The 24,181-nt window shown below is 46.0% G+C and overlaps 1 protein-coding gene across 1 annotated transcript in view; it reads right to left on the reverse strand.

Moving 5' to 3' along the window:
- The window catches only part of LOC134980997 (histone-lysine N-methyltransferase SETDB1-like), a 134,875-nt gene that overhangs the window by 68,282 nt on the left and 42,412 nt on the right, over positions 1 to 24,181 (reverse strand). Inside the window, exons 10-11 of the mRNA XM_063948064.1 lie at positions 10,964 to 11,093; positions 10,414 to 10,540 (exon numbers count right to left, since the gene is read on the reverse strand). Coding sequence (XP_063804134.1) covers positions 10,414 to 10,540; positions 10,964 to 11,093 — 257 coding nt within the window. The remainder of the gene's footprint in view (positions 1 to 10,413; positions 10,541 to 10,963; positions 11,094 to 24,181) is intronic.

Raw genomic sequence — 24,181 nt, forward strand, 5'->3', positions numbered from 1 at the left:
CTACTACATACTGGCGGTTTATATCCCCCCCTCCCTTCTCGTACGATGTGCTACAGCAGGCTGCTTCATTCATAGCCTCCTCTCCGGACACCCCGGTAGTCTGCTTGGGTGACTTTAACAATGTTACTAATTTAGCTTTAGACAGATGGCGCTCTCCACAGGCTGCTGGGGTGCGCTCTAATCCTACTAAATTTGCTGATTTTCTGAATAATTTGCAGTGGGTGGATGTGTGGAGAGCTCGGCACCCTACTACTAGCCAGTTTTCATGCTTTTCTGGCACGCATGGTTCGTTCTCCAGAATCGACCTGACCCTGCTGTCCCCCGTTCTTCTCCCCAGGGTGGTTGACGTCCAGTACGAGGCCCGGGGTATTTCTGATCACTCCCCTACGGTGTTGACTCTCGCTATGGAGAGACAGAGGGGTCAATCATATTGGAAACTTCATCCTTCCTGGCTGTTGCAAATGGGTGACTGCTCTGACCAGGTGACTCAGTGGGAGGGCTATTTTAATGACAATGTGGGCTCGGCCCCGGGAACAGTGGTCTGGGATTCGTTTAAGGCCTTCCTGAGGGGTACGTATATTAGACGCATTTCTGCCCTTAAAACGTCCTGCAGGGAAAGAGAGCGAGCCCTTGAGAGTGACGCCAGAGATTTGGAATCTAGATACTTGGCAGATGGCACCCCTGCACTGAAGGTACGCTGGCTGGCGGCCCAGTCGGCATGGGTGGCTCATCTGTCTGATAAAAACTCACGCTCGCTTCTATTTCAGGCTACTAATGTTTATATGCAGGGCGATAGGCCAGGTGGCCTGCTGGCTCGCTTGGTGCACAGTGACCGCCCAGGGTCTACTATTGCCCAGATGACCGGTAGCGATGGCTCCCTTGTGAACACCACGCCGGACATTGCGCAGCTATTCCGCTCTTACTATGCTGAGGTCTACAGTTCACAACTGGTAGACTCGGCATCAGACATCTCCGCTTATTTAAGAAATATTCCCCTACCCACACTCTCCTCGGAGGCCTCTGAGGTGTTGGAGGCACCCTTGACTCAGGAGGAGGTAACGGCAGCTATTGGCTTATCTCCCAGCGGCAAGGCACCGGGTTATGACGGCATCCCCTCAGAAGTATACAAGACCCACATTGATTTCTTTGGCCCTCGGCTTCACGCCCTATATTCTGATATTTTTGCTAATGATCAACTTCCCCCCTCTATGGCGGAGGCGGTTATTATAGTGATCCCGAAGCCCGGAAAGGACCCTAAATCCCCAGAATCCTATAGACCGATATCATTGATTCCCACTGACGCTAAGATCCTGGCCAAGATTTTAGCTGTTCAACTGAACACAGTAATCACCTCCATTATCCACTCTGACCAGACTGGCTTTATGCCAGGGATGTCCACTTCTATTAACCTACGTAGATTATATACCATTTTACAAGTCCCGCATGACTTTCCCTCCGACTCGGTAGTGGTCTCACTGGATGCCGCTAAGGCATTTGACAGTATTGAGTGGTCTTATCTATGGGAAGTCATGACGTGTATGGGATTCGGACCTAATTTTATAAGATGGGTTAAACTTCTTTATCAGCACCCGACCGCCAGGATCTCGGTGAATGGCTATGTATCTCCCTCGTTCCGCCTGTATCGCGGGACCAGACAGGGATGCCCGCTGTCCCCAACCCTGTTTGCCCAGGCCATCGAGCCTTTAGCCTGTCTATTAAGGTCCCATCCGGGTATAGTGGGCATTCATACCGGCCCTCGAGAGGACAGGATTGCCCTCTACGCTGACGACATGCTGCTGTTCTTGCAGGATTACACCAGGTCTACGCCTACATTGTTGCAATTGATTGAGGAGTTCGGTGTATATTCAGGCCTTCATATTAACTGGTCTAAATCCTCCATTATGCCTGTGATTGGCCCTCCCCCCTGCTGTTCCTAAAGTCCCCCTACCGTTATGTTGGACGGCGAAATTTAAATATCTTGGGATTCAGGTAACCAATGACCCCTCTGACTTTACACCTTTGAACCTTGACCCGATCATGCAACAGGCTGCTCGTAAATCTAAGACTTGGTGTAAGCTTCCATGGACTGTATCTGGCAGGGTCAGCCTCGTGAAAATGATATTACTACCTAAGATTCTATATGTGGTTCTTCAATCCCCTGTATATATCCATCCATCCTTCTTTAGAAAACTGAATAGTGTCCTGTCCTCTTTAATATGGGCTAATAAACGTCCTAGAATACAGCTGAACACGCTTACCAGGCTGCGCTGCGACGGAGGTCTGGCTCTGCCAAACTTTCAGATGTACTACTATGCCGCTCAGCTGACACATATTAGTACATGGGTGCAGGATACTGGCGTCACTTCTCTACACTGGGTATTTATCCAATGCTACTTCCCCGACTTGTCTCCCCTGGAGGTGTTGCTGAGTGGGAGCCTGGCCCGGTTCCTTCCTCCTCTTCTATATCAGGCCATGAAGGTGTGGCAGGCACTAAGAATTCTTTTGAAATTTGATGGATTGGACCCGGATACCCCCCTCTGGTACTCTAAATGGCTCCCTGAACTATATGCACTCGAGGGAAGGGAGGTTTGGGCCCCTAAATTAGTAGTTTCCATTAATCATCTCTATACGGATAATACACTTAAATCCTTCCAACAACTAAAAGATGAGTTTGATCTACCTAACTCCTATTTTTTTAGATACCTCCAACTCAGGCATGCTTTGCAGTCCCAATTCGCCACTTCCCCCCCTAAGATCATACCATTTCCCATTAAGACCTTTGTAAGTATGCTGGGCCGGGTTAAGATGATTTCCCATGCTTATGGTTATCTACTAGCCAAACTGCATACAGACCCTTTGACACGTATCCGTGTCAAATGGGAAGAGGATTTGGGTCCCATAGATGAGGAGAACTGGGCCCTTGCTTTGAAAACTCCGAGCAGGGTTACCAAATCCATCAGGTTTCAACAAATACAATACTTCCTTTTGCACAGAATATATATGACCCCGGCCGGACTGGCTAGACTCGGGATGGGCCGTGCGGGTGACTGCCCTAAGTGTGGGATGACTGCAGGTACTTTTTGGCATCTTATTTGGGACTGCCCAAGGTTGCGGGCTTTCTGGGCGGGTCGATTCTGGTGAACACGGGGGTGGACGAGGCCATGCTTACTCCGCAATTTTGTATCCTGGGAATGGGAGGATCTGATTTTGTATCTAGTCCTGAGGGCATCTATGCTCGCAACATGTGTGCAATGGCGAAGGTGAGCATCGCGAAGCTATGGATGGCCCCCAAGGGCCCTACACTCCCCGCTTTTAAGGCACTAATAAACGACACGGTTTTCAAGGAACGATACATTTACATGAGGCATAATGCCTCCGCTAAATTTGATAGAATTTGGTCTCCATGGCTAGACTCCATATACTCCTTGCCAGACCCTATAGCTTAGTGACATCAGGGTTGCGAACGGGTCCTGGATCTGCTGTAATATGATTTCTCTAGGGCTATAGGCTTCCCTCTCACCCAATGGGTTGTGTATGAGAGGATGGCTCAACGCCCAGCTAGACAGGGTAGGATATAGAGAGTTAATATCCCCCAGTGTGTCCTCTTCCCCCTATTAATTTTTTTTTTTTTTTGAGTTTTCTGTGTTTGGTTTCTGTTTGATATTTTCTTTTTGAGGAGATTTACTCGGACAAGTTGTCCGTAAGAGTTTTAAATAGGGAGAAAAACCAAAACTAAGTATAATGAGAGTTCTTTAATACTAGAGTGCACGGACTATGCAAGATATTGGTATAAATAAATGCACATACCTAGGCGCCTAGGAACGTATGACATAATATCATAACAAGCTGAAAGTGAATGATGTTTCCTGATGTTGACATGTCATTATGTGTATGCTATGTTCCTGATATGCAATGTCTATGTGCAATCTAATCTCCTTTGAAAATAAAAATACTTTATTTAAAAAAAATATGAAACAGGTGGGGTCATGGTCAACTTTCATTGTATAAACCACCGTCTGGCACTTGCAAGTGCCCAAGCAGCTGCTGAGGTGCCTTATTATTTAGTCAGATTTAATGACATCTTAAGACAACTGTTCTTTTTTCAAAATACCCCAGTTAGAATGGCTGGGTTTACTGAAATGCAAAATATTCTGAACAGTCCTCACATTAAACTTAAAATGGCTAATGACACTAGGTGGCCGTCTGCTGACTTTGCTGTACAGTCTTTAAGAGAATCCCTGGTAAGTGTCATTGCTGCACTGGAAAGAGGCCACTGAGAGAAATAAAATCACTGCTAAAGGTTTAAGCAAATATATGAGAAAATACAATTTTGCAGCTTCACTTATGATGCTTTCAGATGTGCTGCCTCATTTGTCTAATGGCCCTACAGACATGGCGATATGCTGCCGAGTTGCCCGACTGACGATACGACCGACGGGCGACCCGGCGGCGGGGGGGGGCAGTGACGGGGGGAGTGAAGTTTCTTCACTCCCCCCGTCACCAGGCTCTATTGAAGTGCAGTCAAATATAGAAGAGGTCGTCCATTTTGGCCTGCATGCACAGCCGACAGGGAACCAGCGATGAACAAGCGCGGGGCCGCGCATCGTTCATCGCTGGTGACTCCACACTGAAAGATATGAACGTTATCTTGTTCAATAATGAACTAGATTGTTCATATCTTTCAGTTACATCGACAAATGTGTAGGGCCTATAAATTGTCTAAAGTTTGGCAAAGGCAGAAATAGAACCTATCTTAAAAGCTATAACTCTGCATCATGGAACTGAAAGACGCACCTGCTACTCATTTTAAAAACCTCCATCGACAGCTTGCTGGTGAATGGTCAGACCTTCGAGTCAACTGTTCCGATGCTAACGCTACTGCTTTTAAGAAAAATGTCTATGGTAAATACATAGACAGCGTTATTAACCACCTAGAAGCAAGCTTTCCAGATATGCCAATCATATCCTGTTTTTCAAGACTTTTCAATACAGAAAGCCATGATCAAAATGAGGCTTGTGAGATTCGTTTTGAGCATTATTCTAAAAATGGAAGTCTCGCAATCTTAAATTATGAAAATACTAAATTAGAATGGGCTGTTGCTTCAAAATTGTTTTAACTACAGTCTCACAAAAATCTAGATTCAAAACAAATTATGCTGAAATTTTCAACGACATCTGAGCTCAGAGAATCTTTTCCAAACTTAGCAAAACTAGCTGCCAATGTACTGACCATACCTGTAAGCACAGCTGAATGTGAAAGAGGATTTTCTACTCTAAAACAAATTAACACCTGTCTAAGGAACCGGATGAAGCAGAGCACCCTAAATAACCTGATGATTATTTCACTAGAGGGACCATATCCTGCAGACTTTGATTATGAAAAAGCTGCAGACGACTGGGCCTCTAAAAAGAGGAGGAGTATTAATATATATATATATATATATATATATATATATATATATATATATATAAATCTCAAGTTTAAATCAATATGGTCATGATATAAAAATTGTATTATTGTGAAGGTCCCTACGCGGCTACTTTTTGATGCCAATCGGCTGGAAAAAATTTCTAGATGCGACCGAGTCTGTATACAATTACAAAGTGATAAAATGTATCAGCTGCAGCTTTTTTCCAATACAAGTTCAATTGTGCTCCGTATTCAGACTCAGTCGCACATAGATATACAAGTGTTGCATAGCATAGCACAGCAGAGTCACCTGGTGCATCTAAGACACATTTTCAGGGGGGGGGGGGGGGGGGGGGGGAGACGCATGATGCTAGAGGAGTTGCATGGGACCTTGTGGCTCACTCATGCCAGGCATCTCACTCTGCGTGGTGTTAGGAGAAAGTTGTAAGGCTTTTAAAAATAAAGTGCTGTACACACAGAAGAAGATTAGTCCCAGACAGCCAATTCTTGGCTGCTGTTCCAATTAATACAGTGTGTACACAGCACCCAGGGCTGACTGTCGGTACAAAACCAGTCGGATCTGGACTGTTGCATGACGGCCATTGGTCCCGATTAACCTATACTGTCTGACGTAGTGCATTAACAAAGTCACCACAATGATCTTCAGAAATATTTATCATTTAAATAACAATGATAATGGAGTATACTGCCCATTGAAAATTGTATGATCATAGATGAAGGCACTTTAGTCGGAGAATGCCTGTTCTCGCAACTAAACACCCTCTCTGTTTAGTCCGGGAGTACGGTCATTCTCCGACTTAGCATCACGCTGAATTGAATAGTTCCGGGAGCTCCTTCCTGGCATTTTTCAATTCGCTCTGAATTGAATCGACCCTATAAAATAGGCCTACAAAGCACATGATGGCCTTCCCACATTGGGACACGTAAGTACGAACTGCAAATAGCGACTAATTCCACCTAAAGTGGTCCCCGCAACTGGAAAAGTCCTGTGTGTTCTTACTTTTTGCACATTACTGCTCTCCACTTCAGAAGGCTGCAAGCAGAAATTTCCGCGCCTGAAAAATAATTGCATCAACCCCAAGTACTTGACAAGGAGCAGATTAGGTCTGCAATTAGGACCTCTACCTTTAGCTCAAAAAACGAACAGACTAAAGCCTAGCACCTCTAGAGACAGGTAGGAACCTGCTCCACCCCGCAGCCTGGCTAATTATTTTATCCAGTTCAGGATCAAACAAGACGGCAAATATCGCAATATAACCATGGAGGCTGAAAACTCAGCCCCAATGAGACCCGTATCACCCAGATAGTCTGATGCCTACCGAATGTAGTCATGTATGTCAACAATTCAGATCTTGGTTTAGCAGACAGCAGTGGCTGTCCAAAAGCTGTTACAACCACTTTACCACTGCTGTGTTAACTCAAAGAGATGCTCAGATGGGTTTAATGGAGTTCCTAGCAGTCCCACCAGCTCCACGCCTCACACTGTAAAACTTATAGTGGAGAGGAAGGAAAAGAAAAAAAAAAAAAAAATTATTTCTTCCTCTTGTACAACATTAAGACATTCACAGTGCCTAGCCATAAAGATATATTCTAAAATCTCTCCAAGTCTAAGGACACAGTCACTAGGTGGTATATTTACTAAGGTGCAGGTTTTTAGAAAGTGGCGATGTTGCCCATATTAACCAGATTCTACTTCTCATTTATCTAGCACAATCTAGAAGATAATAGCTAGAATCTGATTGGTTGCTATGGACAACATCTCCATTTCTACAAACCTGCACTTTAGTAAATACACGCCTAAGTCTGTAAGATAAAGAAGGGGAGGACGCAGACTGTTAGATTTCTTCTATTGTAGAAACCTATATGCCATATTTCAAATGTCTCCCAAGAGAATGAATGAGAGGTTTCATTTAAGCTTCTTTCTCCATGTGTAGCCCTATAGCACATCAGTTTTATTTTCTTCTTGTTAGAACCTTTATGTTGTTTATGCAGTGTTCTCTAACTATCCTTTCAGCGTTACACAACTTTAATTTCACGAGGATCAGTGAAGTGATTGGTGTACAATACTGATAGACACATAGGCCGCCAAGTGGATGTACTAGGTATTGCTATTTGTTAAACGGATGACAGCTTGATGCAAAAACATGTCAATCTGTCTCACAAACTAAGGGGTCCATGTAAGATTTGCATGCATTAAAGGAAGAAATCTGCATCTCCTGATATTCAGTGTTTAAACTTAACTTCTTTGATACAGGTTGAGTATCCCTTATCCAAAATGCTTGGGACCAGAGGAATTTTGGATATCGGATTTTTCTGTATTTTGGAATAATTGCATACCATAACGAGATATTATGGTGATGGGACCTAAATCTAAGCACAGAATGCATTTATGTTTCATATACACCTTATACACACAGCCTGAAGGTCATTTTAGCCAATATTTTTTATAACTTTGTGCATTAAACAAAGTGTGTGTACATTCACAGAATTCATTTGTGTGTCATATACACCTTATACACACAGTCTGAAGTTCATTTAATACAATATTTTTAATAACTTTGAGTATTAAACAAAGTTTGTGTACACTGAGCCATCAAAAAACAAAGGTTTCACTATCTCAGTCTCACTCAAAAAAGTCCGTATTTCGGAATATTCCGTATTTCGGAATATTTGGATATGGGATACTCAACCTGTATTAAAAAAAAAAAACTATCAACTTGCTCTTGCTAAAAAAAAAAAAAAAAAAAATTATCAATGAAGTGTTATTTATAACATATTAACTGTGAGATTATTAATGTCTCTATTTTGGATACGGGTCAGCTACAGCACGTTTCCATAGTTGCAGTACCCATTGTGGATGACAGTACTGATCAGGGACAGCATGAAAAATTGCATGCGTCTGCCCCTGATAAAAAGAAAAACTGCTCAGGAATAAACTACTGTATGGATTGGGTCTGTATGAAACATCAATGTGGCATGTGCAGAGCTTTGGGCACCCTGACGGTAAGTACTTTTAAACACCTCCTGTGTCATTAATTACAGCTTCCAAAGGGTTCATGGTATTTGGACGACAACAACCATATTGACATTCATAATGTCAACACCACAACGTTGACGTGGTCCAAGCGGATGACAGGCACCAGATCACTGTCAACAGGTTCACAACATCAATATGTGAAATCCTGACAGTTTTAGCACTGCCTGGAAAGCCAGTCTACAGTAAGGGGATGGACTAGAGCACAGGTTCTCAAACTCGGTCCTCAGGACCCCACACGGTGCATGTTTTGCAGATATCCTCACAGAATCACAAGTGAAATAATTAGCTCCACCTGCGAACCTTTAAAAATGTGTCAGTGAGTAATTAATACACCTGTGCACCTGCTGGGTTACCTGCAAAACATGCACTGTGTGGGGTCCTGAGGACCGAGTTTGAGAACCACTGGACTAGAGCTACGAGAGTGGGAAGGGGGGGGGATAGGGTAAGGCTGCAGTAGGGGAAAGTTCTGGAAAGGCTAGGGTGGGGGGGTTTGAGAGGCAAGGGGGTTAGGGTAAAGCAGCGGCGGGAGCAAGGGGTTAGCCTGTGTAGGGGTAGCTGGGAGCAGGTTAGGGTAAGGCAGCGGAGTTATGGTTAGGCTGCGGAAGGCGGGGTTATGGTAAGGCACAAGGTGGAGGGCTAAGATTTAGGGATAGGCGGACAAATAATCACCGGAATGCAGCAGGATCATCACAAGTCTCTGTCACGTGACTGCTGGGACATGGAAGTAGGCGCTGATGCCGGGAAAACGTATGAAGTCGCTAGACCCCTAGGGATGATCAGTTGACAGTTCATCATGTTGAAGTTCCAACCAGGAAGACATGACGCATGTTGAAATGGTCACTGCAGACATGCAGCATTGACACCCATGGTTTCCGTAGCTGGCTAGGACGCCATCTATTCTTCCTTTGGGAATTTTTAACACTCCTCCTTGTGGATCACTAACCTGGTGACTGCTAAAAACTTTTCTACAGCTTTGTAGTTGTATGTGTCATCTGCTAGGAAATGTACCTAGTTGAGCTGTTCTGGGAGTTTTCTGGGTCTCCATTGATCGGAATAGTTCCTCTTAAATGTCCACCGTCCCTAGTGTAAATTCCAGGCTGGCAGTTTAACTCTCCATCAGCTATTAAGAGGTGCCCATGGTTGACGAGAGTAGGCACAATGTCCAGAGAGGTAAGAAGGGTTAGAAAAGCTTAGACTGTGGCAGTATCTCCATGAGGACTATTGAGTCCATCACATTTTGAAGCCTTAAGAAAAATGTATGAATGCATAATTTGAAGGGTACCAAAAGGTTTGCACAAGCAACATATTCTTTATTAATCTGGAAAATTCTGCAATCCTTGTGGAAGTGTGTACCTTGCTGAAAGTAAACAGCAAGTTGTACAGGTGTGGCCAATAGTATCTACCAACCCTGCACGTTAAACAGTCCTAGTCACGCCATGCCGTAACATTGTAGCGCCGAGTGCATTTTCATGCAACTTTTCCGTTAAAACGTGTCTTAACTGCAAAACGATGCGGATAAGAAGCACGAGCTGCTTTTGCTGCTTAAAATGATATGCGGCATGCCTATATTCTGTATGTGACCATGGCTGTATCGGTTTACAAAATGCTACGCTACAGAAAGCACTGTAATGTCGCATAATGTATGCAGATAGCGCCACAGATGCACAGAATACAGGCACGCCACATATCCTTTGATTTAGCAGAGTCTGCTTGTGCATCATATACGCATAGCAAAAAAAGATGCCAGAGTTGCACAGGACCTGTCGGCTCACTCATGCCAGGCATCTACTGCTGAGTAGCGTATTGAGGAAAGATATATGACGACACATCTGTACATAGAGTGAATAAAATATACTGTACGATATAACCAGGAGTGACTAAACTTTAGCATACATTTGTGGAATTTCTCTAGATTTAGAAATCGGAGGAAAGCATTTATACTTACTCTGTGTCGATAAGTTGCGGTGAAGGAATTGACTCAGGAGAGGCTGGAGCTGCTGGTTTAAAAGGAGACTCACTTCCTGTGAGGTCATGCGTGTACTGTACCACTGGCCCCTTACTCCGCACTGTCCCTGTAATCATAGCGAAAGGTACACTCCATTATTTCCAAATCCTGGTACAGGCGGAGTTTCGCATATCCAAAATGCTTGGGACCAGAAGCAGTTTGGACCAGATATTTCCATATATTGAAATATTTACATCCCATAATGAGATTTCTTGGGGATGGGACCCAACTCTAAATATGAAATGCATTTATGTTTCATACACACCTTATACATAAAGCCTGAAGGTAATTTTATACAATATGTTTAATAATTTTGTGCATGAAATAATCTTTAAACCATCAGAAATTAAAGGTGTCACTATCTCGGTCACAAGAATTTTGGATGTTGAAATATTTTGGATATCTGATTTTTCTGGCTATAAAGGGACTCGACCTGTAGATGTAAACTAAGGATTCCCAGTCCTCGACAGAAACCAAGGGGATAACTCACCCACATTAGGGCGAGTTCGCTGTTGTCCTGCTTGCTTCTTCTCCTGTGTTGAAGCTGTAGACGTCTTCATGCTGAACATGGGCTCCAAACGAGTGGACCCTCGATAAATCCACTCACATCGCTTGTCGTCCTGAAATATGCAGTGAATACTCCTTCACTAGAAATAATGTAATATTTGCACATAATACTAAACCTAAACAGAATAAAGCCATTTATATACTATAAGATTTTGCCCAACACAGAAAGATACTAATCCATATGTACAATGTATACACTACCCAATCACAGCTTAGTTCTAAAAGATCCTATTGAATCCGAATAGTCTCACAGATAGTCTCCGTACACTAGGCATCGGTCTGGGGGGTAACAGATCTGATCACAGCAGCAAATTTGTAAGCTAATGGGCAAAACTATGTGCACTGCAGGTGGGGCAGATAACATTTGCAGAGTTAGATTTGGGCAGGTTATATTGTTTCTGTGCAGGGTAAATACTGGCTACTTTATTTTTACACTGCAATTTAGATATCAGTTTGAACACACCCCACCCAAATCTAATTCTCTCTACACGTTATATCGTCATATACTGACACTGAGGAAGCAGACGATGCTAATGAGGAGGCGGAGAAACGCATTTGTCACGAGCAGAACACCTTGGGAGAGAAAAGTACTCCTGCAGCATTGTTTGAAAGCCGGCCGGCTCACATTCATTCAAACACCCCAGCGCTAAAGGGGGAGCAGAACGGACTCCACACAGCAGCCTTGGAGCACAGGCAAGGCTCCAAGGGAGAGAAGTTGCTGGGAGAGGTAATTGGTGCTTTGCATGGTGCACCTAAAAGAACTGCTACACATTAACTACAAGTAAATTGGTGCATGGCTTAAAAGTGCTGGAAAGATCTGCCTTCTACTAACATGCTATAATATTATCTTGCTACTGCCTTGGAAGATCTGCCTTCTACTAACACGCTATAATACCTCGTTATTTCTTTGGCATGCTTACAGGACTGCCTAATACCGTTTGAATTGATTGGCACACTTGCATGTTGTACCTAAAAGAACTGTGCTGGAAATAATCACAGTGGGATTCCAACCTGGATATTATATCTATTAATTTGTCTTCATAGAGGATAGATGAATATTTATGCAAGTTAAAACTATAGCTGTACTGTAGCTAATAGAGTATTGAAATTGGCAGCTCCATAAAGTATCAAGTGGTTTTTGCGGTTTTAGATTGTATAATAGAAATATATAATTGTTTTTTAAAGTATACTGGCCGGTATTCATATGTGATATTGAGATTTATTGTGTTTCATATATATATAAAAAATCTTTTTCAAAGTAAGAAGCGCTGTCTCATTTTCTTCTTTTTTCTTCTAATTTAGATAACAGTTTGAACACACCCCACCCAAATCTAACTCTCTCTACGCGTTATATCGTCATATGTTTCCTGGCCTGAACCATGGTAGCAATAACCTTCTTGGAAAGGCCCTTGTGAGCTAGGATGTTCCTCTCAACCTCCATGCAGTCAAATGAGGTCGCCGTAAGTCCGGTAGACGAACGGTCCTTGTTGCAGAAGATCGCTTCTCAGTGGTAGAGGCCAAGGGTCTTTGACGGACATGTCCAGAAGATCCGCGTACCACGACCTCCAAGGCCAATCCATGGATATCAGAATTGCTTGGATCCCGATTCGCTTTCACACCCTTGGGAGCAATGGAATCGGAGGAAACAGCAAGACCAGCCAGTACAGTGACGCCAGAGCGTCCACTGCCCTCGCCTGAGGGTCCCTGGTCCTCGAGCAATACCAGGTTCAAACCAGTCCGATTGGAGGAACTGCAGCACCGCACTGAGATCCCAAGGTGCCGTGGGAGACACAAAGAGGGGTTGGAGGTGCAGAACACATTTCAAGAACGTCTGGACCTCAGGGAGAGAGGCCAACTGTTTTTGTAAGAAAATGGACAAGGCCGAAATCTGAACTTTTATGGAGCCCAGACGTAGGCCCACATCCACACCTGCCTGTAGAAAAAGCAGGAAACGGCCAAGATGAAATTTCACCACAGAATAATTTCTGCTCTCACAGCAAGAGACGCATTGCTTCCAAATACGGTGGTAATGTTTAGACGTTACCCCCTTCCTGGCTTGGATGATAATCGGGATAACCTTGTTAAGGATCCCTCTTCAGGCTAGAATCAGCCGTTCAACTTCCATGCCGTCAAACGTAGCCGCGTTAAGTCCCGATAGACGAACAGGCCCTGCTGCAGAAGATCCTCACGAAGAGGTAGAGGCCACGGATCTTCAAGGAGCATCTCCAGACTGGCCCTTCTTGGCCAGTCCGGAGCAATGAGTATTGCTTGAACCTTTTCCCTTTTTATTGTTTTTGAGAATTCTTGTGATCAGAGGAAGTGGAGGAAACACGTATACCATCTGATAGACCCATGGAGTCGTAGGAGCTGCCTGTGGGTCTCTCGACCTGGAACAATACCGCTAGAGCTTCTTGTTGAGATGAGAGGCCATGATGTCAATTTGTGGATATATAGACGTGTCAAGCACCTTAACACTTCCGGGTGAAGGCCCCTACTCCCCCGGGTGCAGGTCGTGTCTGCTTAGGAAGTCTGCTTCCCAGTTTTCTACTCCCGGAATGAAGACCGTTGACAATGCCACAGCATTTTTTTCTGCCCAGAGAAGAATTATTGACACCTCTGACATTGCTGCTCTGCTTTTCGTCCCGCCCTGTCGGTTTATGTATGTCACTGCCGTCACATTGTCCGACAGGACCTGAATGGCCCAATCTTGAAGAAGATATGAGGCTTGCAGAAGGGTGTTGCATATGGCCCTGAGCTCCAGAATGTTGATTGGAAGGATGACTTCCTGACTTGACCATCTTCCTTGAAACTGCACCCGCTGGGTGACTGCCTCTGAGGCTTGCATCCGTGGTTAACAGAATACAGTTCTGAATTCCGAACCTCCGACCCTCGACGAGAAGTCCGTAGCCACCACAGAAGGGAAATCCTGGCTTTTGGCGACAGAGACGGATCCTCTGGTGCATGTGAAGATGCGATCCGGACCATTTGTCCAACAGATCAAGCTGGAAGGGTCTTGTGTGAAACCTTCCGTATTGAAGCGCCTCGTAAGAGGCCACCATTCTCCCCAGAAGGCAAATGCATAGATGCACCGATATCTGGGTTGGCTTCAGGACATCCCTAACCATCGATTGGATTACCAATGCCTTTTCCAACGGAAGGAACACTTTCTGCGACTCCATGTCCAGTATCATTCCCAGGAATGGGAACCTCCGTGTTGGCTCTAGGTGAGATTTCGGAAGGTTCAGAATCCACTCGTGATCCTGGAGAAGTTTGGTTGAGAAACCAATGCTGTCCAGCAACCTCTCCCTGGACAGCGCCTTTATCAGAAGATCGTCCAGGTACGGAATTATATTCACTCCCTGTTTGCGGAGTAGAAACATCATCTCTGCCATCACTTTGGTGTACATCCTCGGTGCCAAGCAGACACCAAATGGCAGGGCCTGGAACTGGTAGTGACAGTCCTGCAGTGCAACCAGTAGATAAGCCTGATGAGGCGGCCAGATCGGAATGTGAAGGTACGCATCCCTGATATCCAGAGACACTAGGAATTCCCCTTCCTCCAGATCTGAGATCACCGCTGTCAGAGACTCCATCTTGAACTTGAACACTCTTAAGAACGGGTTCAAGGACTTGAGGTTCAGAATCCGCCGCACCGAACCATCCGGTTTCGGTACTACAAACAAGTTGGAATAGTACCCCTTGTTTTGCAGATGAGGTGGAACTGGAACAATGACTTGGTAAGTCTGATTTGAAGAATCTGTGAGGTGGGAGCTCTTGGAACTCCAGTCTATAGCCCTGGTAAATAAGATCTGTGACCCAGGGATCCCAGCACGAACTTGACCAGATGTGACTGAAGAATTTTAGACGGCCTCCCACCTGACAGCCTTCAAGGCATCGCGGTCCACCGTGATGCTGAATGCTTTGAGGAAGCAGAGCCCGAGCTCTGTTCCGGAGCACCTGCAGTTGCTGGTTTGCGTGGTTTACCTCTTGCGCCTCTGGAGGCTGTAGAAGCACCTCTGGATTTGCCCTTAAACTTGACCGTCTAAAAGGACTGTAAATTTGAAGCTGAATAAGCTTTCCTGGCTGGGGGAACTGCGGAAGGAAGATACGTAGACTTACACGCAGTAGCTTTGGAGATCCATTTGTCTAGTTCATCTCCAAACAAGACCTATCCTGTGAATGGTAGGCCTTTCACGCCTTTCCTGGGATCCGCATCAGCAGTCCACTGGCGTAGCCACAAGCCCCTGCGTGCTGACACTGCCATAGCGGTGGTGCGTGCATTAAGCAAGCCTCTCTCTTTTATGGCTTCCACCATAAAGTTTGCAGAGTCCGGTATATGCTGCATGAGTAAAACATCCCCCCTAGACAAGGAATCTAACCCCTCAATTAGGTTACCTGACCATTTTTCAATGGCTTTTGTGATCCACGCACATGCAATAGTGGGTCTCTGGGCACCCCAGCAGCTGTGTACAATGATTTGAGTGTAGTCTCAATTTTACGATCAGCCGTGTCTTTTAGGGAGGCTGCACCAGGGACAGGCAATACAATTTTTCGTGACAGCCTAGAGATTGATGCGTCCACTATCGGTGGATTTTCCCATTTTTTCCTATCCTCCAGAGGAAAAGGAAACGATGAGAGCAACCTCTTAGGGATTTGAAATTTCTTCTTAGGATTAACCCACGGTTCTTCAAACAGGGTATTCAACTCCTTAGACACAGGAAAAGTGACTGAGGACTTCATTTTTAATCTGGAGTCTCTCCTGTCAGAAAGCGTCTATGTCCACTGCAGAGGGAAAATGGCGCTGTGAGCTGCTGGATCCGCTCATAGTGAAGGCCCCGCCCCCTCAATGGTGCGCGTTCTTCACGCTTTTTTATACAGGCTGAGGTAATCCGGTGCTTAAAATGGAGAGAAAACCATTTTAAGTCTATTTTTGCCATTATGGGTACAATGTACAGTGTACCGAGACGCAGCTGTGTACCTAGTCTGGAAACGCATTTCACCCCGGTTAGAAGGTGTGTGTCTCCGTATCCTCATGCCGCCATAATGGCCGGCGACCCGCTAACCGGGACGCCGGCTTAGTACTCACCACTCTTCATTCTTCTGGCTCTGTTAGGGGTGGTGGCGTGCTGCGGGAATGTACGCTCTCCGTGGTGGGTTCCCTCAGGAACTCAGTGTCCTGTCAGCAGGGAACGGGACCATTAACCCTTCAAGAGGTTGGGCCATTCCCCCCCTAAGTCCCACAAAGCAGGCAGGCTCCTCCGGGCACATTTTCTAAATTGAGTCTGGTAGGAAGGGCATAGAGGGAGGAGTCAGCCCACACTATCAAATTCTTAAAGTGCCCATGGCTCCTAGTGGACTTGTCTATACCCTATGGTACTAAATGGAACCCCAGTATACACTAGGACGTAAGAGAAAAAAAGTTTTAAACTTAATTGAAGAAAACTCTCTGGAGTTGCAGAGATATGCATCCTATCCTGAGGGCACTTTTTTCTAAACTACCTGTGGGAGGGGGCATAGAGGGGAGGAGCCAGCAAACCTAGTTGAAGAAATTTTAAGTGCACTGGCTGATTTGGACCCCATCTACACCCCATTGTACTAGTTTTCCCCAATATCCCTTATGGATGCTAGAGAAAAGATATTATCCCTTGAAAGTAGAGCTTCTTAAAAGGAGGCATAGGACGATTCATGAAAAAGGATCAAGTCAAAGATACGCTCTGGCCAATCAGATAGTGCTATCAGTGCAGATGAAGTAGGGCCCATCCTTGTACTACTTGCCGGCTAGTAGCATAACAAAGCAGGATCGCACTGTCACAGAAGGGATATAAGCACTGCATGTAAGAGACGGCACATGCCGGAGGTGGAAAGTGTGCTTTCACACATCTCTGCATCTCCAGCAGAAAGTGTGTGTGGAAATTCTGATGGGCACGTGAAGAGGTAGGATGGCAGATGTGGTGCAGGTAGATGGGTGGGATGGCACATACAGGTAATGTGGAGGGATCAGAGAGGCATACAAAAGGCATGTGGAGAGGTATATTACAAGGGGTGGTCTTCTGTTTGCCGGCGGTCGGGCTCCCGGCGCTCAGTATACCGGCGCCGGGAGCCCGACAGCCGGAATACCGACAGCCGGAATACCGACAATTATTTTCCCTCGTGGGGGTCCACGACCCCCATAGAGGGAGAATAAAATAGTGTGGCGCGTGTGGCGCGCGTAGCGCGCCACCGTGCCCGTAGCGTGGCGAGCGCAGCGAGCCCGCAAGGGGCTCATTTGCGCTCGCCAAGCTGTCGGTAAGCCGGCGGTCGGGCTCCCGGCGCCGGGATGCTGGTCGCCGGGAGCCCGACTGCCGGCCAGCCGTAGTGAACCCCTCACAAGGGACCCATAAAGTGTGTGAGTAAAGGATGAGTCTCTAGGACTCACATGGGTCTCGATAAACTCAGTGCAATCCCTGTAAAGTAAGCGAGACAAATGTGGAGCAAATTTACATGTAATCCGCCTTGTTAATACAGTAAAACCAGCAACCACACTGCAAAGCCAGAATATATTATCACTTATTACAACAGTAATTACAGAGAATCTATTACAGATATTTAACAAAATAATGCTACAATGCTGCAACAGGATATAGCAATGGAGAACTTGAGTCAAGGATACCAGCAATAATTCATAATACTAAAACCATTATTATAGATTCTGTGCATGCTTAAGCTATATCATCATCTATCTGTGAAGGTTTCAAAACTAGACTCTGGGATAATATATCAACAACCGAATAAAAAGTAACATTTTCTACTAATTTTAATATGTGATATTTAGTCCAAACCTAAAAGTGATTATGTAACATTTATAGAATGCCAGCATGTCCAGCAGCACTTGGCAGCAGGGACAGTACTAAAATGATGCTGGATATGACCAGAGAGGTACCAGCACCTTGCTCTCAGCCTTACAACCTAAACTGTTCATTATAAACTTAATACCTGAACCTGCAAACAGGATCACTATTTAATTGTGACCTAGAAATCAATAATTCTATCACAGAATGCGAGCAGCGGGACCAGGCTATGATACAAGTCACATGTGAAAGAACTTGATTTTAAATTTCCCTTCAACTATACTCCCAACAAATGGAACGGGTTCTCTTAGAACATTAGGTTCTTTTTTTATTACTCACAGAGGGCAGATGTACTAAAGCCATGGAGAGAGATAAACTGCCAACCAATCAGCACCAAACTAAATTTTCAAGCTGTAACATGGCAGTTAGGAGCTGACTGGTACTATCTCCCTCTACACGGCTTAGTACATCTCCCCCAATATTCTTTATTACTTCATGAATATATATATATATATATATATATATATATATATATATAAATATAAATATATACACACATATATACATATATACATACATACATACACACACACACACACACACACACACACACACACACAATAGAGTTAATTGGTCTTCCAGTATTCCCACTCATGGAATAAACAAGGCTGTCCAGAGCATGGTCTGGCTGATTTCGTCTATTGCAAGGGAACTCTCTGGTTGATGTACGGTACCGCAGTAGCGTTGTTTGACAGAATCCTTCTGGTTTCCCATCAACAGCGGTTCTCCCTGAATAATGGCAGCCTGCAACAGGACAGTGAAGCATGCAGTGAAGAGAGCCAGGAGAGGAAAAGCTAGTAGCGGTGCCCAACTCAGTAAGTGATTGCTGGACATAAGGTCCAATAATGCCCAACACGTCTGCACTGACATGAAAAACCTCTAAACCAAGCAAGCTCAGCATTTGTGGCTGCCACAGAACCTGAAGGCTTTGGAATAACCAAACTCTGGGGACTAGAACTAGAGCCAGAAGCCTCTTCACGAAGTAGGTCCAGGTAGCAGCAGATGTAAGTTGCCAAAGAGCGTAAAGCTGCATTTGCAATCCATAGGGAAACAAAAATAAGAATTTACTCACCGGTAATTCTATTTCTCGTAGTCCGTAGTGGATGCTGGGAACTCCGTAAGGACCATGGGGAATAGCGGGCTCCGAAGGAGGCTGGGCACTCTAGAAAGATCTTAGACTACCTGGTGTGCACTGGCTCCTCCCACTATGACCCTCCTCCAAGCCTCAGTTAGGACACCGTGCCCGGACGAGCGTACACAATAAGGAAGGATTTTGAATCCCGGGTAAGACTCATACCAGCCACACCAATCACACCGTATAACTCGTGATATGAAACCCAGTTAACAGTATGAAACAACCGAGCCTCTCAACAGATGGCTCAACAATAACCCGATTTAGTTAACAATAACTACGTACAAGTATTGCAGATACACCGCACTTGGGACGGGCGCCCAGCATCCACTACGGACTACGAGAAATAGAATTACCGGTGAGTAAATTCTTATTTTCTCTGACGTCCTAGTGGATGCTGGGAACTCCGTAAGGACCATGGGGATTATACCAAAGCTCCCAAACGGGCGGGAGAGTGCGGATGACTCTGCAACACCGAATGAGAGAACTCTAGGTCCTCCTCAGCCAGGGTATCAAATTTATAGAATTTTGCAAACGTGTTTGCCACTGACCAAGTAGCAGCTCGGCAAAGTTGTAAAGCCGAGACCCCTCGGGCAGCCGCCCAAGATGAGCCCACCTTCCTTGTGGAATGGGCATTGACAGATTTTGGCTGTGGCAGGCCTGCCACAGAATGTGCAAGCTGAATTGTACTACAAATCCAACGAGCAATAGTCTGCGTAGAAGCAGGAGCACCCAGCTTGTTGGGTGCATATAGGATAAACAGCGAGTCAGATTTTCTGACTCCAGCCGTCCTGGAAACATATATTTTCAGGGCCCTGACCACGTCTAACAACTTGGAGCCCTCCAAGTCCCTAGTAGCCGCAGGCACCACAATAGGCTGGTTCAGGTGAAACGCTGACACCACCTTAGGGAGAAACTGGGTACGAGTCCTCAATTCTGCCCTATCCATATGGAAAATCAGATAAGGGCTTTTACAGGACAAAGCCGCCAATGACCACCTTCCACGTGAGATATTTCAGATCCACGGTTTTTAGTGGTTCAAACCAATGTGATTTTAAGAAACTCAACACCACGTTGAGATCCCAAGGTGCCACAGGGGGCACAAACGGGGGCTGAATATGCAGCACTCCCCTTACAAAAGTCTGAACTTCAGGTACTGAAGCTAGTTCTTTTTGAAAGAAAATCGACAGAGCCGAGATCTGTACCTTAATGGAGCCCAGTTTTAGGCCCATATTCACTCCTGCTTGCAGGAAATGCAGAAATCGACCTAGTTGAAATTCCTCTGTTGGGGCCTTTTCGGCCTCACACCATGCAACATACTTCCGCCATATGCGGTGATAATGATTTGCTGTAACCTCTTTCCTAGCTTTAATAAGCGTAGGAATGACTTCCTCCGGAATGCCCTTTTCCTTCAGGATCCGGCGTTCAACCGCCATGCCGTCAAACGCAGCCGCGGTAAGTTTTGGAACAGATAGGGCCCCTGCTGCCGCAGGTCCTGTCTGAGCGGCAGAGGCCATGGGTCCTCTGATATAATTTTTTGAAGTTCTGGGTACCAAGCTCTTCTTGGCCAATCCGGAACCACGAGTATCGTTCTTACTCCTCGCCTTCTTATTATTATTCTCAATACCTTTGGTATGAGGGGCAGAGGAGGGAACACATAAAACGACTGGTACACCCACGGTGTTACCAGAGCGTCCACAACTATCGCCTGAGGGTCCCTTGACCTGGCGCTATAACTTTTATAGCTTTTTGTTGAGGCGGGACGCCATCATGTCCACCTGTGGCCTTTCCCAAAGGTGTACAATCCTTTGGAAGACTTCTGGATGAAGTCCCCACTCTCCCGGGTGGAGGTCGTGTCTGCTGAGAAGATCAGCTTCCCAGTTGTCCACTCCGGGAATGAACACTGTTGACAGTGCTAACACATGATTTTCCGCCCATCGGAGAATCCTTGTGGCTTTTGCCATCGCCATCCTGCTTCTTGTGTCGCCCTGTTGGTTTACATGTGCGACCGCCGTGATGTTGTCTGATTGGATCAGTACCGGCTGGTTTTGAAGCAGAGGTCTTGCCTGTGTAGAGAAGTCACCTGACTTGACCAAAGTCCTTGGAATTTTCTTCCCTGTGTTACTGCCCCCAGCCTCAAAGGCTGGCCTCCATGGTCACTAGGACCTAGTCCAGTATGTCGAACCTGCGGCCCTCCTTAAGATGGGCACTCTGCAGCCACCATTTTAGAGATACCCTGGTCCTTGGAGACAGGGTTATCAGCCGATGCATTTGAAGATGCGATCCGGACCACTTGTCCAACAGGTCCCACTGAAAAATTCTTGCATGGAACCTGCCGAATGGGATTGCTTCGTAGGAAGCTACCCTTATTCCCAGGATTCGCGTGCAATGATGCACCGATACCTGTTTTGGCTTCAGGAGGTCTCTGACTAGAGATGACAGCTCCTTGGCTTTCTCCTCCCGGAGAAACACTTATTTCTGGTCTGTGTCCAGAACCATCCCCAGGAACAGTAGACGTGTCATAGGAACCAGCTGTGATTTTGGACTGTTTAGAATCCAACTCTGCTGTTGTAGCACTTTCCAAAATAGTGCTACCCCGACTAGCAACTGCTCCTTGGACCTCGCCCTTATAAGGAGATTGTCCAAGTACGGGATAATTAAAAACTCCCTTTTTTCGAAGGAGTATCATCATTTCGGCCATTACCCCGGTAAACACCCTCGGTGCCTTGTACAGTCCTGTCTGGACTTGGTAATGGTAATCCTGTACCACAAATCTGAGGTACTTCTGGAGAGGATGGTAAATGGGGACATGCAGGTAAGCATCCTTGATGTCCTGGGATACCATGTAATCCCCCTCGTCCAGGCTTGCAATAACCGCCCCGAGCGATTCCATCTTGAACTTGAATTTTTTTATGTATGTGTTCAAGGATTTTAATATAAATGGGTCACACCGAACCATGCGGTTTCGGTACCCCAACCCGTGTAAAATAGTAACCCCGTCCTTGTTGAAGTAGGGGCACTTGAGTATTACCTGTTGGGAATACTGCTTATTAATTGCCTTTAGTACAGCCTCCCTGCCTGAGGGAGTTGTCGGCAAGCCATAATCTAGGAAACGGCTGGGGGGAGATATCTCGAATTCCAGCTTGTACCCCTGACATACTTCTTGAAAGAAACAGGGATCCACCTGTGAGCGAGCCCACTTATCTCTGAAATTTTTTAGACGGCCCCCCACCGTACCTGGCTACACCTGTGGAGCCCCCGCGTCATGCTGTGGGCTCAGAGGAAGCGAGAGAAGAATTTTGAATCTGGGAGCAGGCTGACTGGTGCAGCTTTTTCCCTCTTCCCTTGTCTCTGTACAGAAGGGAAACGCCTTTGACCCGCTTGCTTTTCTGAAGCCGAAAGGACTGTACCTGATACAGTGCTTTCTTAGTCTGTGAGGAAACCTGAGGTAAAAATATTTCTTCCCAGCTGTGGCTGTGGATACGAGGTCCCAGAGACCATCCCCAAATAATTCCTCACCCTTATAAGGCAGAATCTTTTTAAAGTCAGCATCACCTGTCCCGTGACAGGTCTCTAATACCCTCCTGACAGAATGGACATTACATTCATTTTGGATGCCAGCCGGCAAAATATCCCTCTGTGCATTTCTCATATATAAGACGACGTCTTTAATATGTTCTCATGTTTGACAGGGTCACCGACCACGCTGCAGCAGCACGATCTGCAGGTCTCCGTCTAGTACCCGAGTGTGTAAATACAGACTTCAGGATATCCTCCTGTCTTTTATCAACAGGTACCTTCAAAGTGGCCGTTCCTAAAACGGCAGTGCCATCTTTTTTGACAACCGTGTGAGCGCCTTATCCACCCTAGGGGATATCTCCCAGCGTAACTTATCCTCCTGGCGGGAAAGGGTACGCCATCAGTAACTTTTTAGAAATTACCAGTTTCTAAACGGGGTAAACCCACGATTTTCACACACTTCATTTATTCATCTGATGGGGGAACAAAACACTGCCTGTTTTTTCTCCCCAAACCTAAAAACCCATTTATAGAGAGAGCGGGCGTTTTTGAGCCCCTGATGGCCTTTGAGACGCCTGGGCAGGCGCGGGCTGAGAAGCCGGCTGTCCCACAGCTGTTACGTCATCCATCCTTTTATGTAAGGAGTTGACACTGTCGGTTAATACCTTTTACCTATCCATCCACTCTGGTGTCGGCCCACAGGGGGCTACATCACATATATCGGCCTCTGCTCCGTCACCATATAAGCCTCCTCATTCAACATGTCGACAAAGCCGTACCGACACACCGCAGACACACAGGGAATGCTCTAAACGAGGACAGGACCCACAAAAGCCCTTTGGGGGGACAGAGTGAGAGTATGCCAGCACACACCAGAGCGCTATATAATGCAGGGACTAACTGAGTTATGTCCCCTATAGCTGCTTTTTCTTTTTTTATATATTGTATACTGCGCCTAAATTAAATGCCCCCCCTCTCTTTTTTAACCCTTTTCTGTGTTGTAAACTGCAGGGGAGAGCTAGGGAGCTTCCCTCCAACGGAGCTGTGAGGGAAAATGGCGCCAGTGTGCTTGAGGGAGATAGCTCCGCCCCTTTTCCGCGGCCTATTCTCCCGCTTTTTTATGGAATCTGGCAGGGGTATTTACCTCATATATAGCCCCTGGGGCTATATATTGAGGTATTTTTGCCAGCCAAGGTGTTTTTATTGCTGCCTCAGGGCGCCCCCCCCCAGCGCCCTGCACCCTCAGTGACCGGAGTGTGAAGTGTGTGAGAGGAGCAATGGCGCACAGCTGCAGTGCTGTGTGCTACCTTGGTGAAGACTGAGTCTTCATGCCGCCGATTTTCCGGATCATCTTCTTGCTTCTGGCTCTGTAAGGGGGACGGCGGCGCGGCTCCGGGACCGAACACCAAGGACTGGGCCTGCGGTCGATCCCTCTGGAGCTAATGGTGTCCAGTAGCCTAAGAAGCCCAATCCGGCTGCAAGCAGGCGAGTTCGCTACTTCTCCCCTTAGTCCCTCGCTGCAGTGAGCCTGTTGCCAGCAGGTCTCACTGAAAATAAAAAACCTAAGTCTATTTCTTTCTAAGAGCTCAGGAGAGCCCCTAGT

Source organism: Pseudophryne corroboree, chromosome 12 (assembly GCF_028390025.1).
Source record: "Pseudophryne corroboree isolate aPseCor3 chromosome 12, aPseCor3.hap2, whole genome shotgun sequence".
Taxonomy (NCBI): Eukaryota; Metazoa; Chordata; class Amphibia; order Anura; family Myobatrachidae; genus Pseudophryne; species Pseudophryne corroboree.